Genomic DNA, 14,430 nt, shown 5'->3' on the forward strand with positions numbered 1-14,430 from the left:
CTTTTGTTTTGCACTGTTTTATTAAAATGTCATCAGATGAAACTAAGTCATGGAGGTATATTAAGAAAAACTGCATTAAATAAATGGCTTTATTCATGGTCTGGGTTTAGATATGGGGATTCAGTGAGCTTGTTAGAACAGAGTCTCCAAACACATTGGTGTATGAAGCCTTAAGGTAGTGGACGTAGTTCTGCAGGCTGCGGTTGGCGCTGTTCACCTGTTCCAACTGGTTCTTCATGTCTTGAAGTTTGCACTGAAGTCGCTTCTCCATCTGAAAAATTAAAACCCAAATGGTTTCTAAAAGGTGCATCCATGAATATTTGACAAGGAAAATTCCAGATTGAAGATAAACATCTGTAGCACAAAACATTGACTCATCTCAGTTTTTGACATGAACTTCTATGATCTCTCGAGTGGATCATGATTACTGGATTTTTAACATTGTATAGAGATTGATAGGGTCTGTATCTGTATATCAAGATTGAGTTAGGTGTACGTATTGGCGATGTTTATCTGAATAGTCAACGCGACATTATCAGTTTCACTACAAAGAGTTATATGTAGCTGCTTAAATATTCATTTTTAAAGAAAAAATTACAGAGCTCTGTGATTATTTTTTTTTTTTTTAAGATTGTCTTGATTTCCAGGTTTGAAATTCAGCTTTCCCTTGAAATATCCAGGAGTAAAGCCAGTAAAAAAAAAACTAAAAACTTCCCCCATAGACTTCCATTGTATGTTTCTACAGAGCCTCTAAAGGGACATGAAGATGGAAATGAATGACATGGAAGGAAAACTTATATTTCGCTCTCAAAAACATTGATCGTTTTTCCTTCCACACCACTGATTTTGATGGCAAAATGCAAAGTTTCTCAGAGGAACAAAACTTTTTCTAGTGAACAGAAAAGAGTTGCAAGCGAATGCAAAGATTTTGGGGGGAACACAAAAGCATTTACATATAATTTTTCCTCCCATCTAATTTTTGTCCACTCGCAATGTCCTTTGAGAGCTCCATATGTTTCTGACAACATGCTGTTTTTTTTGGCTGTGGTCAAACAAGCACAGCTCAATTTTATTGTGTTGCAAAATTGTATTCAATCCAAAACATTCACTGAGAATTTTACAGTATAATCCTTTGATGATTCATAATATTTTTCAACTGTAATCTTGTTGTGAAACTTTAGTATTGTGTAATGGAAAGTTTCAGCTGAGAACACTTACGTCATCTTTGCTGCGGCGTATCTGACCCAGCTCATTTTTAGCCAGGCTCAGCTGGGTCTCTAAATCCAGCTTTTTGGACTGAGCTGAGCGTTCCTTGGACAGCACCCGCTCTAGGCTCTGCTCCACCTGTGAACAAAGACCCAACTTGAAAAGCATGTACACACTAACCCCACAAAGGTGCAACAAAATGAGATTCCTGTGAACTGTTCTGTGACCTGTCTTTGCGCCTCCTCCCTGGCCTGCTCCACCTGTCGGTAGAGGGAGTCACACTCTCGGCTCCTCTCCTCCAGACGCAGCTGCGTGGTGTGGATGGTCTCTTCACGCTTGGCGATATCCTGAAGCAGATCCCTGTTCTGAGTGCTCACATCCTCCATTTTCCTGTGTGCCAAAAAGAGAGAATGATACAGAAATATGACGAGGCTTAAATACTGTTAGGAAATTAACTAGAAAAGGGTTTAGCTTCAGCTTTCTTTTTGTCAATGGGTTTATGTTAGACCCAGTTAAATTATATTAATTTAGTAGTTTAGTAATTAATTTAGTATTAATTTTAATATAAATTTATTTTAATTTTATAAGGCCTTTTAAAATTATATTACATTATAGCAGAAGATAATGTCATTAATATATTTTTGTTCATTATATAGTAAATTTAAATATATATAAAAAAATATTCACAATTTTAATATAACAATCATGTAAATTATTAAAAAAAACTTTATTAATAAAAGAAATTAAAGAGGAAAAGTTCCAATCATACTGCAATCAAAAAAAAAATTTGAAGAAAAAAAAAAGCTGTTAAAAAGGGAAATTATATATTAAATTTAATTAAATAAATACATTTATACCATTTAAAATTCGATATTTGCTAGCCAGTGGCAGAAAAGCAGAAAATGTTTTAATTAAATTTTGGTTTAATTAATATATAAGAAGGAATAAAGAACATTAAATCATTTTGATTTCATAATCCTTTTAATATTATGTTATATTATAGCAGAAGATAAAGTCATCAATATATTTTGGCTTATTTCATAGAAGGAAATTTAAATATAAATTATTCATAATTTTGATGTTATAAGGTCTTTTAAATATTCTATTCTATTCTATTCTATTATTATATTATATTAATTATATTATATTATATTATATTAATTATATTATATTATATTATATTATATTATATTATATTATATTATATTATATTATATTATATTATATTAATTATATTATATTATATTAATTATATTATATTATATTATATTAAATGTGTAGCAGACCTATCAATGCTTTCCATAGAGCGTTTCAGCTGCATATTTTCTTCAAGTAGAAATAAGTTCTTCTCCTGGAGGTTCTCTATTTTACAACTCTGCTGCTCCATCTACATACAAACAGGAAAATAAGTCATGAAATTAAAAACCCATCTGACTTCACCTTAATATCTGTGGTGTAAATATGAATGCACATGCGTGGTCTCCATAAACATCACCTTGATTCTGAGCTCAGACAGAGTGTTGTTCTGCTCTGTATTTCTTCTCTCCTGGAAGTGCATGTTCTCTCTGGCCTCCCTGAGCTCATCCTCCAAGCGCTTCAGAACTTCCCGCAGCATCTCCATTTCCTTCACTCGGGCCTGGAGTTGTTTGCGGCCTTGTTCCACTTCTCTTTCCACCTCTGCGCGGTCACTCTGTGCTTCCTTCTCCGCCATCTCCAGCCTCAAAGAGTATTCCTCAGATTCCAAACGTGTCTTATGCAACTGCAAGAAATTTGAAGGATTAATGTACTGACTAAATGCTGATGGATTGTAATGCGCTACGAGGAAGGTACGTTGAAAGCACCTGACTCTTGTAACCCTCTACCAGATTCTCAAACTCTTTGAGAGAGATCTTCAGCTGATGGACCTCTGACTGAGACAAAGACAGCCTGTCCTCTGTGGCTGACAGAGTGCTCTAATAGAGACACAAAAATCACAATGAAAATCAGAGCTTAGATGGTTTTGTGCGAAAGAGAAAAGTCTTTATCGAGTCTGAGTTGTTGCCTTGAGTCTCTGGTTCTCCAGTTTGGTAGCCGTGTTCTCTGAGGTGAGGGAGTGCAGACGGCTGAGAAGCCCCTCTCTCTCAGCGCAGGACTTCTCCTCACAACTGCGCAGCTGTTCTCTTAAATCAGTGAGACGACTGCAAAGAGAAAAGTCGACAATCACTAAATATACATATATAAATATAGCAATCTGGTAAAAATCGTGTCAAGAACATCTCAATCATATTACAATCAAAAATCAAAAAAGTTTTGCAGAAAGAGAAAAAAAAATTAGTTCAGAATTTTTTCCCCCTCAATTCTTATTACCATAATGAAAGAAAAGACTTATTCTTAGTCTCATTATTGCAATGTAAAAATATAAATTATAAAGTATTTATAGACAATTGTTCTAAGATATAAAAAACAAATACTTTTATTTAGCACGGACATTAAATTGATCAAAAGTGACAGTTAAGACATGTTACAAAAGAATATGCTGTTGAACTTCCTATTTATCATAGAATTATGAAGAAAAATGTATCATGGTTTCCACAAAAAATATTATGCAACTGTTTGCAACATTGATAATAATAAGAAATGTTTCTTGAGAAGCAAATCAGCATATTAGAGTAATTTCTGAAGGATCATGTGACACTAAAGAGTGGAGTAATGATGCTGAAAATTCAGCTTTGACATCAAAGGAATAAATAACATTTTAAAATATATTAATATAGAAAACATATTTTCAATTGTAATCATTTTTCACAATATTACTGTATTGTACTGTATTTTGTTCAAATAAATGCAGCGTTGGTGAGCATTATAGACTTTTTTTCATTCAAAAACATTTTAAAAATCTTACTGACCCCAAACATTTGAATGGTAGTATAAATCAGAACATCACTGAATAAATGTGTTTTAATGTAATATGATAAAAAATACTTTATTAAGCTAATACAATCATCATTAAAAATAATAGGGATCATAAATCTAAAATGCCAGGACACATTATGGTAATGAGAAATGGGTGGTAAAATATATTTAATTTTCTTGTAAATAATGTCACATTGCAAATCTTATCTTAATGTGAACTTTATTTTGAAATGAAATTACATTTTATTGACAGGCTTTGTGAGATTCACCCAACAAAACATACTTGTTTTTTGTTTGTTTTTTACAAAGGAATTAAGTTGAAAGAGAATTTCAGAAACTCAAAGCTCACTGATGTATAGCAAGCATCATAAATTACATCATAAAATTCATAAATTATAGATGTGAAGACAAGACTGAGCCACAGTGAGCACTAAAGGCAAGTGAACAAAGAGAATCACTGACTTATTTAAGGTGGTGATCTCCAATTCCAGCTGGCTTTTCTCTCTGCTCTGTTTGGAGTAACGCTGCTGAAGCGCCTCAGCATTGGAGAGAGCCTCTGCTAACTGAGCCTCCTGAAGAGACGACAGAAACACATCAGTCAAAGTCTGCGCTGCATGGGTCACACAAACTTTTAAAATGTGAGCGAGTTCCCAGTGAAGTAAATATATATGGGCCAGCACAAGGATGTAATATAAAGGATGTTTGGAGAATTATGTCATCAATTAGCACTTTGTAAACCATTAAGGTCAACAGAAACTTTATGAAACCCTGATGCACATTTAACATTGTTCTTCTGTACAGTACCTTGTCTAAGAGTTGTGCAGAGAGCTGTGCAGCTGTATTCACACTTTGTTCAGCCCGCTTCCTCTGGTCCTCCAAGACCTGTTTGTGGATGTCTCGGTCTCCTTCACAGTGCTGCTTCAGCTCTCTCATCTGCTCCAGAAGGCCTTGAACCTCCTCCTGCTGATGCTGCAGTGTCCCTTCCAGCCTCTGTGGCACAGTACAGTACGATCTCTATGAGATATATCACTGTATGCATGTCAATGAAAACCATGAATCCTGAGTAAAAAGTTGGCTTACTTGGATCTGAGCCTCCAGGAGGTTATTTTCAGCTTCTTGCTTGTGCAGCTGGTTCTGCAAGCGACTGCGAGTGGATTCAAGAACTTTGGACAGGCTTCCTGAGGTCCTAAGATGCTCCTGTCATCACAAAACACCTTCTTAAAAATACTTCCTGTTTTAAAAACAGCAGCACAGGAGCAACCTTGATGCAAATGCACTATTTTCAAGTATTTAGAAATGCAAAAGAGGTGTTAAAACATGCCACAGAAGAATGTTATGCAAATGCACAGGAAAAATGAGAGAAATAGTGAGTGGAAATTACTATTACCTGTTCAGTTTCCAAATTCTTTGCTATCTGTTTGGCCTCTCTTTCCATGTTGTTGAGTTTAGACTCAAGTTTCTACAAGAGAAAGTGAATATAACTAGTAATACTATTAACAAAATATTTATTTTGCTCTACATTGTAGCAATAACTACCATTCAAAAGAATATTGTAAAATAATATTACAGTTTAAAATAATTGGTTTTTATTTTAATATATTTTAAAATGTAATTTATTTCTGTCATTTTAAGCATCATTACTCCAGTGTCACATGATCCTTCAGAAATCATTCTAATATGCTGATATGGTGCTCGAGTAATATTTCTTATTATTACCAATTTTGAAAACAATTGTGCTGCTTAATATTTTTGTGGAAACCCTGAATAAAAAGTTCTGAAGAATAGCATTTATTTAAAATAAAAAAATTTTTTTGCAACAAGTCTTGTCACTTTATACATTTGATGCATCATTGTGGTATGAAAGTATCAATGTATCAAGCTCACAATGATGTTACAATCATAAATCTTATCAATACCCCCCAAAAATATAAAAACGTATATAAAAATAAAAAAGTATATAAAAGCAAAAAAAAGAAAAAAAGTAGGAGTTAGATTACAAACCCTTTTCTCAGCCTCAGAATCAGCTAGTTTTCTCATTAGCATCTCCCTCTCATCACACATCCTCAGAGCATCTGTCTGTGGTGAAAAGTTTATTTATTTTTTTTAATAACTGCATATACACAATACTGCAGAATCAATTGCCAACCCAAAAATGAGACCGGTTTAGTTTACAGGAAGTTTTTTGTACCTCCCGCCCATGCTGCTCCCTCAAAAGTCGTCTGAGAGTGCGATTTGTGTCCAAAAATGTGTCCAACTTCTGCTCCAGTAGCTCATGTTGACGGCCCAACTGATCAGAGTGTGTCTTTGACTGTTTTTTGTCCTGAATACACAAAGTGCATGTTTTTTTTTTATTCACATAAAAAGATTTTAGAGGTAATTGCAGAGTTTGGAGTTTGACCACCTTCTTACCTTCTTAAGTTTGCCCACGGTTTCCCTCAGAACTTCCACTTGTTTAGCTGCAGCCTGACCATCTATCTCAGCTTCCACCAGTTTCCTCAGCAGTGTTTCCATCTCCTGGTGAGGAGGTCCTGTATCTGATCTAAATCACACATTTTAAAGTCAGCATGATGTGACATATATCCGAGTGAAATGGCTTCTCAAACAAGAAAAAAAATGTAGGGCGGGACTTGATTTTGTCCATCGAGAACTGACTGTATGGTTGTGATTTGCTATTGCTGTGATGTCATGTGAGTGACAGGTTGTCCCGCCCTCATGGCAGCAAACATGTCATCAGAGAAGAGATGTTGTTGCAAGGGAGGGGCAGTTATTATGTTGGCTTGAAAAAGCCAACTTACTGTTATGCTATTTTCTTCTGAGACTAAAATTTCCAACTCTAACTCCTCCTAGAGCTTTAACTCTACATACTCCAAACTCGGGTCAGATCTTCAGACTGTTCTGACTTAGTGTGCTATATCTTTTCTACTCAAGTGCCATTCTATGTACTATTTCTAATCCATTGAAACTCAAACTCTCAAACTCATAAACTCTCTATCTATCTATCTATCTATCTATCTATCTATCTATTAGGGCTGGGCGATATATCGCATGCGATTCTCACGCGCATTTCGTCAGTAAAGCCGGTTCCCTGATTAACGGTAAATCTCCATCACCTGCTTTCAAATGGAGCGCCATTTAACAGACAGAGCCGTAGTTCACTGATAAGCCACGCAAATATCGCGTTCATTATCGAAGGCGATTCATCTGCGATATGAACGTGATATTGCGTGGCTTATCAGTGAACTACGGCTCTGTCTGTTAAATGGCGCTCCATTTGAAAGCAGGTGATGGAGATTTACCGTTAATCAGGGAACCGGCTTTACTGACGAAATGCGCGTGAGAATCGCATGCGATATATCGCCCAGCCCTACTATCTATCTATCTATCTATCTATCTATCTATCAAACTAAATCTAGCAACACCCTATCAACCACCCCGAGTACCCTAGCAACCGCATAGCAACACCTTAGCGACCACCCTGAGTACCTAGCAACCACATAGCAACACCATAGCGACCACCCCGAGTACCCAAGCAACCACATAGCAACACCATAGCGACCACCCTGAGTACCTTAGCAATCGCATAGCAACACCCTAGCGACCACCCCCGAGTACCTTAGCAACCACATAGCAACACCCTAGCAACTGCGTAGCAACACCCTAGCAACCACCCAGAATACCTTAGCAACCATCCCGAGTACCCTAGCACCTGCATAGCAACACCCTAGCAACCACCCTGAGTACCCTAGCAACCACATAGCAACATCTTAGCAACCACTCAGAGTACCCTAGCAACCACATAGCAACACCTTAGCAACCACACAGAGCACCCTACTACTCTATCAAAATGACTAAACTAAAACTGAAACTTTCAAACTGAAAACTTTTAAAACTGTTTCAAACTTTCTGGACCGGCTTTTTCAAGCCAACTTAAAGTTTGTCTCGACAAACTTTTTTTATCTAGTTTTGATCTAAGATCACACCGATAACTTACTTAAAATAACACTGCAATATTCCTTAAAAAAAAATAAGAATTGTCAATTTTGACTTCATGGACAGTTTAAGCATTCAGGCCACAACCTAAAAGCTAACGTGACAAATAAATCTGGAAGAACCATACCTCATTTGTCCAGGCTCATCCTGCGTCCCCGTCTCCTCAACAGTGCTACGCAGATCAGTATTTTCACACTTTGACCTCCTCAAGTCCTTACTGGCTTCCTCAAGTCTTTCCTCATGTTGGTCAATCAAACATTGACAGGCACTCAACTGCTGTGATTGATGCTTAAGGTGGTCCTCTGTCTGCCGTAACTTTACCTGTGGAGATTTTAACAGTCAAATCCACAACGTCGTCCAACCAACTGTGAAATCCATCTTATTGTCAAGATTATTCACAATCCATACCTCACTTTTTATGCGGTCAACCTCTGACATTAGGCTTTCAATTTTTTTTTCATATTTGCCAATTACTCCTCTTGCATCGTCCTCTTCACTGGACAGGTCAGTGAGCCGCAAAGGAGGTGAAGAAGGGTCAGTGGCCCTTCCCGGGGTGATCTCTAAGCAGCGAGAAGCCCCCTGATGAGAAATTTTGTTATTAAAGTCACCATGAAATCAAATTTAAAGGGATAGTTCACCCAAAAATGAAAATTTGATGTTTATCTGCTTACCCCCAGCACATCCAAGATGTAGGTGACTTTGTTTCTTCAGTAGAACACAAATGATGATTTTTAACTCCAGCCGTTGCAGTCTGTCAGTCAAATAATGCGAGTGAATGGAAATTCTATCAATAAGAGTAAAAAAAACTTACATAGACAAATCCAAATTAAACCCTGCGGCTCGTGACGACACATTGATGTCCTAAGACACGAAACGATCGGTTTGTGCGAGAAACCGAACAGTATTTATATTATTTTTTACCTCTAAAACACCACAATGTCCAACTGCGTTCAGCATTCGCATAGTGAGGTCTGATCGCGCTCTGACAACGGCAGTGATGTCTCACGCTTATACTTCAATGAGAGCGAGACATCACTGTCGTTGTCAGAGCGCGATCAGACCTCACTAACCGAGTGCTGAACGCAGTTGAACATTGTGGTGTTTTAGAGGTAAAAAATAATATAAATACTGTTCGGTTTCTCGCACAAACCGATCGTTTCGTGTCTTAGGACATCAATGTGTCATCACGAGCCGCAGGGTTTAGCTTGGACTTGTCTATGCAAGTTTTTTCAACTCTTATAGATGGAGTTCCCATTCACTCGCATTATTTGACTGACAGACGGCAACGGTTGGAGTTAAAAATCATCATTTGTGTTCTACTGAAGAAACAAAGTCACCTATATCTTGGAAGATAAAGCAGATAAACATCAAATTTTTATTTTTGGGTGAACTATCCCTTTAACAATTCAATTTTAATGGAATATTTATTATAAATGATTTATCCGTGCACATCGTTTTTTTTTTTTAGCCTAATGTCCCCTTGAAATATTTAATCAAAATAACTTCCACTCCCTCTCGCATCTCTTCTCTGATGACGTGTTTACTGGCATGAGGGAGGGAAAACCTGTCACTCACATGACATCACAGCATTCGCAAACTACAATGATCCAACCACCCGACGGACAAAATCAAGTCCCGCCCTACATTTTTTCTTGTTCGTGAAGCTGTTTTACGCTACATATGTCACAATAGAGAGAAAAATGACTCATTATGTTATGCTGTTAAATAGGCCTAAAGGTCATGAATTAAGTTGAATTAAACAAACCTCCCATTTGTATTCTCTCCGTCTTGGAGCCTTTCCAGGAGGAACCCAGGGAGCTCGGACCTTCACACTGGCAGTGGTTCGTAAATTGCTCACTTTACCCTGCTGAAGATAGAGTTGTGATGAGTGATTTCACTGTCTCAGTAAACAGCTGATTTAAACTGGAAGAGCAAAAGGCATTCAGTCTGACCTGGCTCTTCTGTGGACTCTTCTTTAGGTGGACATGCACAGATGTTGAGTCTGGGACATGAACATGGACGGGCGGAGAGGACGACCGTGTTTTCATCCCTTCAGTTCAGTAGGGCGGTTTTTATTTGTCTTAAGAGTATATAAAAGTTCTCCAGAAGTTTATCATAGACTTGTGAGAAAAATAAAATAGAAGTGTTATGAATCATACATGTGTATTTGTTAAACAAGAAGACTATTTGACCTCAGTCAAGTCAGTTTGTGCTCCTAATCCTTCTGTTCATGCACTGCCCATTTATGCGGTCACTTAAATCCTCATGATCAAAAATACGTTTAAAATGTATTTATGTACTTTAAAAAGTTAAAGTGATACGAATAAAATCGCCACTAACCTCAATGCAACGTTGCGTCCCCTGAGTAATGTTGTTTGCAGTACCCGGTAGACTCTCGCATGGACAACAATAGCCGCCAATCAGAGACGCGTCTGGCGCTCTAAGTCCCGCCCTTAACGTCCTCTATTGCATCTGATTGGCTGGTTCGAAACTTCAGCGACAAAGATTTGAGAAGTGTGTTTAACGCCCAATGAACCGAAGCTTATTGGGCTTCTATGACAACGACGCGTTGCTATGTGCAGGCACCTCCTTCTCTGGCATTTGTCTATAAAATTTTTAATAAAAACATCGGCATAAACAGTATGATGTGGTGACATTTGAATGAATAGTTTGTGTATTTCAAGTTTTAGGCGTTTTTTAACTGACATGCATTCTCTTTGTTTCGATTTTAAAAACATGACAGGCTACAGACAAGCAAGCTGACAACCATCTGCTTGAGATTTTTAATTTATTTCCTTGACAAATATTTATCACTTTTGACAAATCAAAAGATGATGCATAGACAAATGTTCTTGGTTAAATGGACCCTCCAAATGTCCATAACTTTCACATAACCATTAATCAGTAAGATCACATTTTAAGTTAAACCCCTTGAGAACCCAAGGTTGAGAAATATTAATATGAACATTCAGTAAACCATAGATCTGAAGGTCACTGCAACCTCAAGATTGGATGTTTATGAACCAGAGAACAGTAAGCCAAACGGAGGTAGACAGAAGCATCGATCTATCAGGGCTGAGCTCATCTGCTTAGGTAACCTAAATACCACCTGATGAGAGTGGCAGCACTTCAGCTTTACAAAAGGAACAAAACCGCACTTCAGAAGAAGAAGAAAGAGCAACATATGCTAAAATTAACCGTTATCTGGTGATCTGGTCCATTTTTCAACATATTATACATTTGTTGACAACCTGTTATTTAAGCCCATAAAGATGGAGAAAAATGGATGGTTTCAGAACAATCCCTCTATATCCCATTCACAATGTCTGTAGATCATTTGAGGTTGTTTTACTTTAAACAACTTTTGGCTCATGTTGCACTTTGCTTTCCAAAGTAAAAGGAATACAAAAAATCAGTCAAGTAGTAAAGCAAACCATGGAGAGAGAGGGAGAGAAAACAACAACAGGAAAAGCATTTTATGCTATTTTGGGCATGTTTTTGTTGATCTCTTCAAATGAAATAAATTATTAGCTTGGTGGTTATAGTCCAAGCAAAGGAAGAATGGAAGCCAGTTTAATTACTTGAAAAAAATAGTCTTTTAAGATTTGCATAACCATTACGGTACCAACAGATGGCATCAAGCTTGTTTTTTTTTTAAGTTGTGCAGGTATCAAGTGCTTCAAGTTGTTGTAGTGATGACAGATGCTTTGATTTTATGACGCATGTTGTGTGACCTTCTGCATACGCCGGTACCAGTTCTTCACCTTGGTATGTTCCATCATATCATCAAATGACTGAAGGCCTTCCATAACCCTCAGAACACCAAACACGGCCTGAAAACACAAGGTACAAGGTACACCACAGATAATTAAATAATGCCAATAATAAAAAAAAGCACAAACAATCCCATTCACATTCCCCTTGCAATTGCGACACTGGGAAAAATATGCACTACTGTACACTAACGTTTGGGGTCAGTAAGACTTTTTTTTTTAAAGAAATTAATACTTTTATTCAGCAAGAATGCATTAAATTGTGACAGTAAAGACATTTATAATGCTACAAAATATTTATATTTCAAATAAATGCTAAACTTTCTATTCATCAAAGTGAAAAAAAAAATATATATCATGGTGTCAACAGAAATATTAAGCAGCACAACTGTCTTTAACATTGATAATAAGAAATGTTTCTTGAGCACCAAATCAGCATATTAGTGATTTTTTGAAGGATCATTTGACTGAAGACTGGAGTAATGATGCTGAAAATTCAGCTTTACCATCACAGGAATAAATTACATTTTAAAATATATTCAAATAGATAACAGTTATGTTAAATTATAATAATATTTCACAATATTACTGTTTTTACTGTATTTAAATGCAGCCCTTGTGAGCATAAGACATCTATCAAAAACATTTTAAAAAAATCTTACCAACCCCAAACTTTAGAACGGTAGTGTATTTTATTTATCATTAATAAAGTTTTAGACTGAGAGAGAAATGCATACCAGATCTGCAAGGTTGGGCTGATCACCTCCCATGAATTTCTTATTTTTTCCAATGGCTGCCACCCAATCATTGACGGCCTTGTAGAGATCTTTCCTCACATCATCTTGCAGATGGTGTCTGTGCAGTAATGATGATGTTAAAACTTTAATATCAAAACATTTTTGACAAATATCTTCATTATTTACTAACCCACTGCCCCCAAAAACATACTTATTTTTCAATCTCTTTGAAATGATCCACATGGCAGCAGCTCCGAAATACTTAGCAAAGAAGCCCTCAAAGGTGCCAAATTTGCCTTCTCGTACAATGTAGTCAAAGGAAGCGAGGGCTTCGGTCGGCGTGCGGTAAACGTTTGGGGAAATTAGGTGCACCAGCCAATCGTCTGCCCACTGCCGCCATTTAATCTCCTCTCTGAGCAAAAAGTGTAAGTGAGATATGAATCAAGCTTCTTGAGGTTAATACAAACAAAATCATGTTTGGCAGTAAATTCAAGAAAAGAAGACTAATAACACAATCAATATCTTTACTTTCTGGTCTCTTTTTCAGGATATAGATGATCAGCATCCGCGTCACGCACCATTACCCAGTACTTATTGCCAAACTCTATCACGTCTTTCCCCCTGTCATTCTTTGCCTTCATCTCAGGATAAAAAGTGAGAATCTCAGATATTGTTTTCTCCCTAAAAGAAGCAGAGAATAGACGACAAAATTTGCATTTATATTTACATGTATTTGCCTAACAATTTATCAGCAAAGCAACTAGCACAAAAGTGAAAACAGTGCTGAAAGGTTCAGCCTCAAACAATGGCAATCCCCTACATATTTAAGCTAAAAATCAAATGTCAAATCAATAATAATCAAACTTTGTTTACTGTCACAATTTGAAAACCCCTTTTTTAAATGAATATAAAACAGAAATTTATGTTAATGTTAAATACATAGTCATGATAAAATAAATTCTATCAACAACATCCATGTAAACATAAGCAGAAGAGCAGAAGATACTCACTTGCTGACCAGGTATGTCTTCAATGCACTAATAATTACAGAGGAGTCATTGAGTTGCTGTTGAAGAAATAACAAAGAGAGGGACTTGATGATCTGAAGCATCTATCCTTAATAACCAGGAAATACAATATCCGAGTATCTACATACCACCGTCTCGTTCACCATCAGGATGGGAACTTTTCTGTAAGTGGACCACTTGATCTCCTGTCGCATAACGGGATTGACCTCCACAATTTCATATGGCAGACCATGATAATCCAGGAAGGCTCGCACCTTGCTGCAAAACGGACAGGTCTTATACTGATACAGAGTCAACTTAAGATCTGTCCCCAGCTCAGGTGCCTAATCAAAACAAGTCAACAAAACCAAGGTGAGCAAAATAACCCAAAAATGACATTCACTTTCTATAGTTGCATGTCAAAAAAGTGCAGGACATCCAGGAATATTGCACACAGCTGAATATTTACATTTGCTTTTTCCTCTGCAAGGTGACGCTGAAGCGTGAGTTTGATGGTTTGGTACAAGCCGAAACCACCACCGAGCAAGAAGGCGCATCCCAGGACTCTTCCACTGCCACGCACCGGCGCAGCGAGCAAAAGTCTGGATCTAAACCCCGCACCGCCGGTACCGTAAGCTCTTCCTTGGCATCTCATGGTCATTCTCGGCACTAATGCTACGGTGTTTGATACACGGCATTTCGGCGTGTCTAAAACTAACCGACCGACCTTACTAAGTGTTCTCGCACAGGCCGCCGCCATCATGGTTTTACATAAACTCCCACAAATCTACGGCAAGCGCAATGACAGCTGAACATTATAGGAAA

At 37.2% G+C, this 14,430-nt stretch overlaps 2 protein-coding genes across 3 annotated transcripts; both read right to left on the reverse strand.

The window, feature by feature from the left end:
- Position 1: 1 nt before the first annotated feature.
- Positions 2-10,522, reverse strand: odf2b (outer dense fiber of sperm tails 2b). Of its 2 annotated transcripts, none has more exons than XM_048209624.1 (19): positions 10,429-10,522; positions 10,041-10,208; positions 9,854-9,952; positions 8,497-8,667; positions 8,216-8,409; positions 6,508-6,637; positions 6,287-6,418; positions 6,100-6,174; positions 5,486-5,557; positions 5,179-5,295; positions 4,903-5,088; positions 4,561-4,670; positions 3,248-3,383; positions 3,048-3,158; positions 2,702-2,965; positions 2,493-2,593; positions 1,434-1,596; positions 1,219-1,344; positions 2-271 (listed from the first exon to the last, which is right to left on the reverse strand). In XM_048209624.1, exons 2-19 carry the CDS (start codon positions 10,134-10,136, stop codon positions 107-109), a joined length of 2,448 nt encoding a protein of 815 aa, XP_048065581.1. In that variant the 5' UTR covers positions 10,137-10,208; positions 10,429-10,522; the 3' UTR covers positions 2-106. The 2 variants fall into 2 exon arrangements, with proteins under 2 accessions (XP_048065581.1, XP_048065580.1); XM_048209623.1 differs by having other exon boundaries at positions 9,854-9,955.
- A 337-nt stretch (positions 10,523-10,859) lies between these two features.
- ptgesl (prostaglandin E synthase 2-like) lies at positions 10,860-14,430 on the reverse strand. Its single transcript, XM_048209625.1, has 7 exons — positions 14,075-14,430; positions 13,755-13,949; positions 13,609-13,664; positions 13,127-13,279; positions 12,810-13,010; positions 12,599-12,716; positions 10,860-11,921 (listed from the first exon to the last, which is right to left on the reverse strand). The coding sequence occupies exons 1-7, from the start codon at positions 14,366-14,368 to the stop codon at positions 11,802-11,804; spliced, it is 1,137 nt and encodes a 378-aa protein (XP_048065582.1). The 5' UTR covers positions 14,369-14,430; the 3' UTR covers positions 10,860-11,801.

This window comes from Megalobrama amblycephala, linkage group LG12 (genome assembly GCF_018812025.1).
Source record: "Megalobrama amblycephala isolate DHTTF-2021 linkage group LG12, ASM1881202v1, whole genome shotgun sequence".
NCBI lineage: Eukaryota > Metazoa > Chordata > Actinopteri > Cypriniformes > Xenocyprididae > Megalobrama > Megalobrama amblycephala.

Coding starts and splice junctions, on each gene's coding strand:
- ptgesl (XM_048209625.1), bottom strand. CDS start 14,368: ATGATGGCGGCGGCCTGTGCGAGAACACTTAGTAAGGTCGGTCGGTTA. Junction 12,717..12,809: donor TCAAAGAGATTGAAAAATAA/GTATGTTTTTGG, acceptor ATTACTGCACAG/ACACCATCTGCAAGATGATG. Junction 11,922..12,598: donor AGCCCAACCTTGCAGATCTG/GTATGCATTTCT, acceptor TTGTGTTTTCAG/GCCGTGTTTGGTGTTCTGAG.
- odf2b (XM_048209623.1), bottom strand. CDS start 10,136: ATGAAAACACGGTCGTCCTCTCCGCCCGTCCATGTTCATGTCCCAGAC. Junction 6,419..6,507: donor CCGTGGGCAAACTTAAGAAG/GTAAGAAGGTGG, acceptor TTGTGTATTCAG/GACAAAAAACAGTCAAAGAC. Junction 1,597..2,492: donor TCTATGGAAAGCATTGATAG/GTCTGCTACACA, acceptor TTTGGCACACAG/GAAAATGGAGGATGTGAGCA.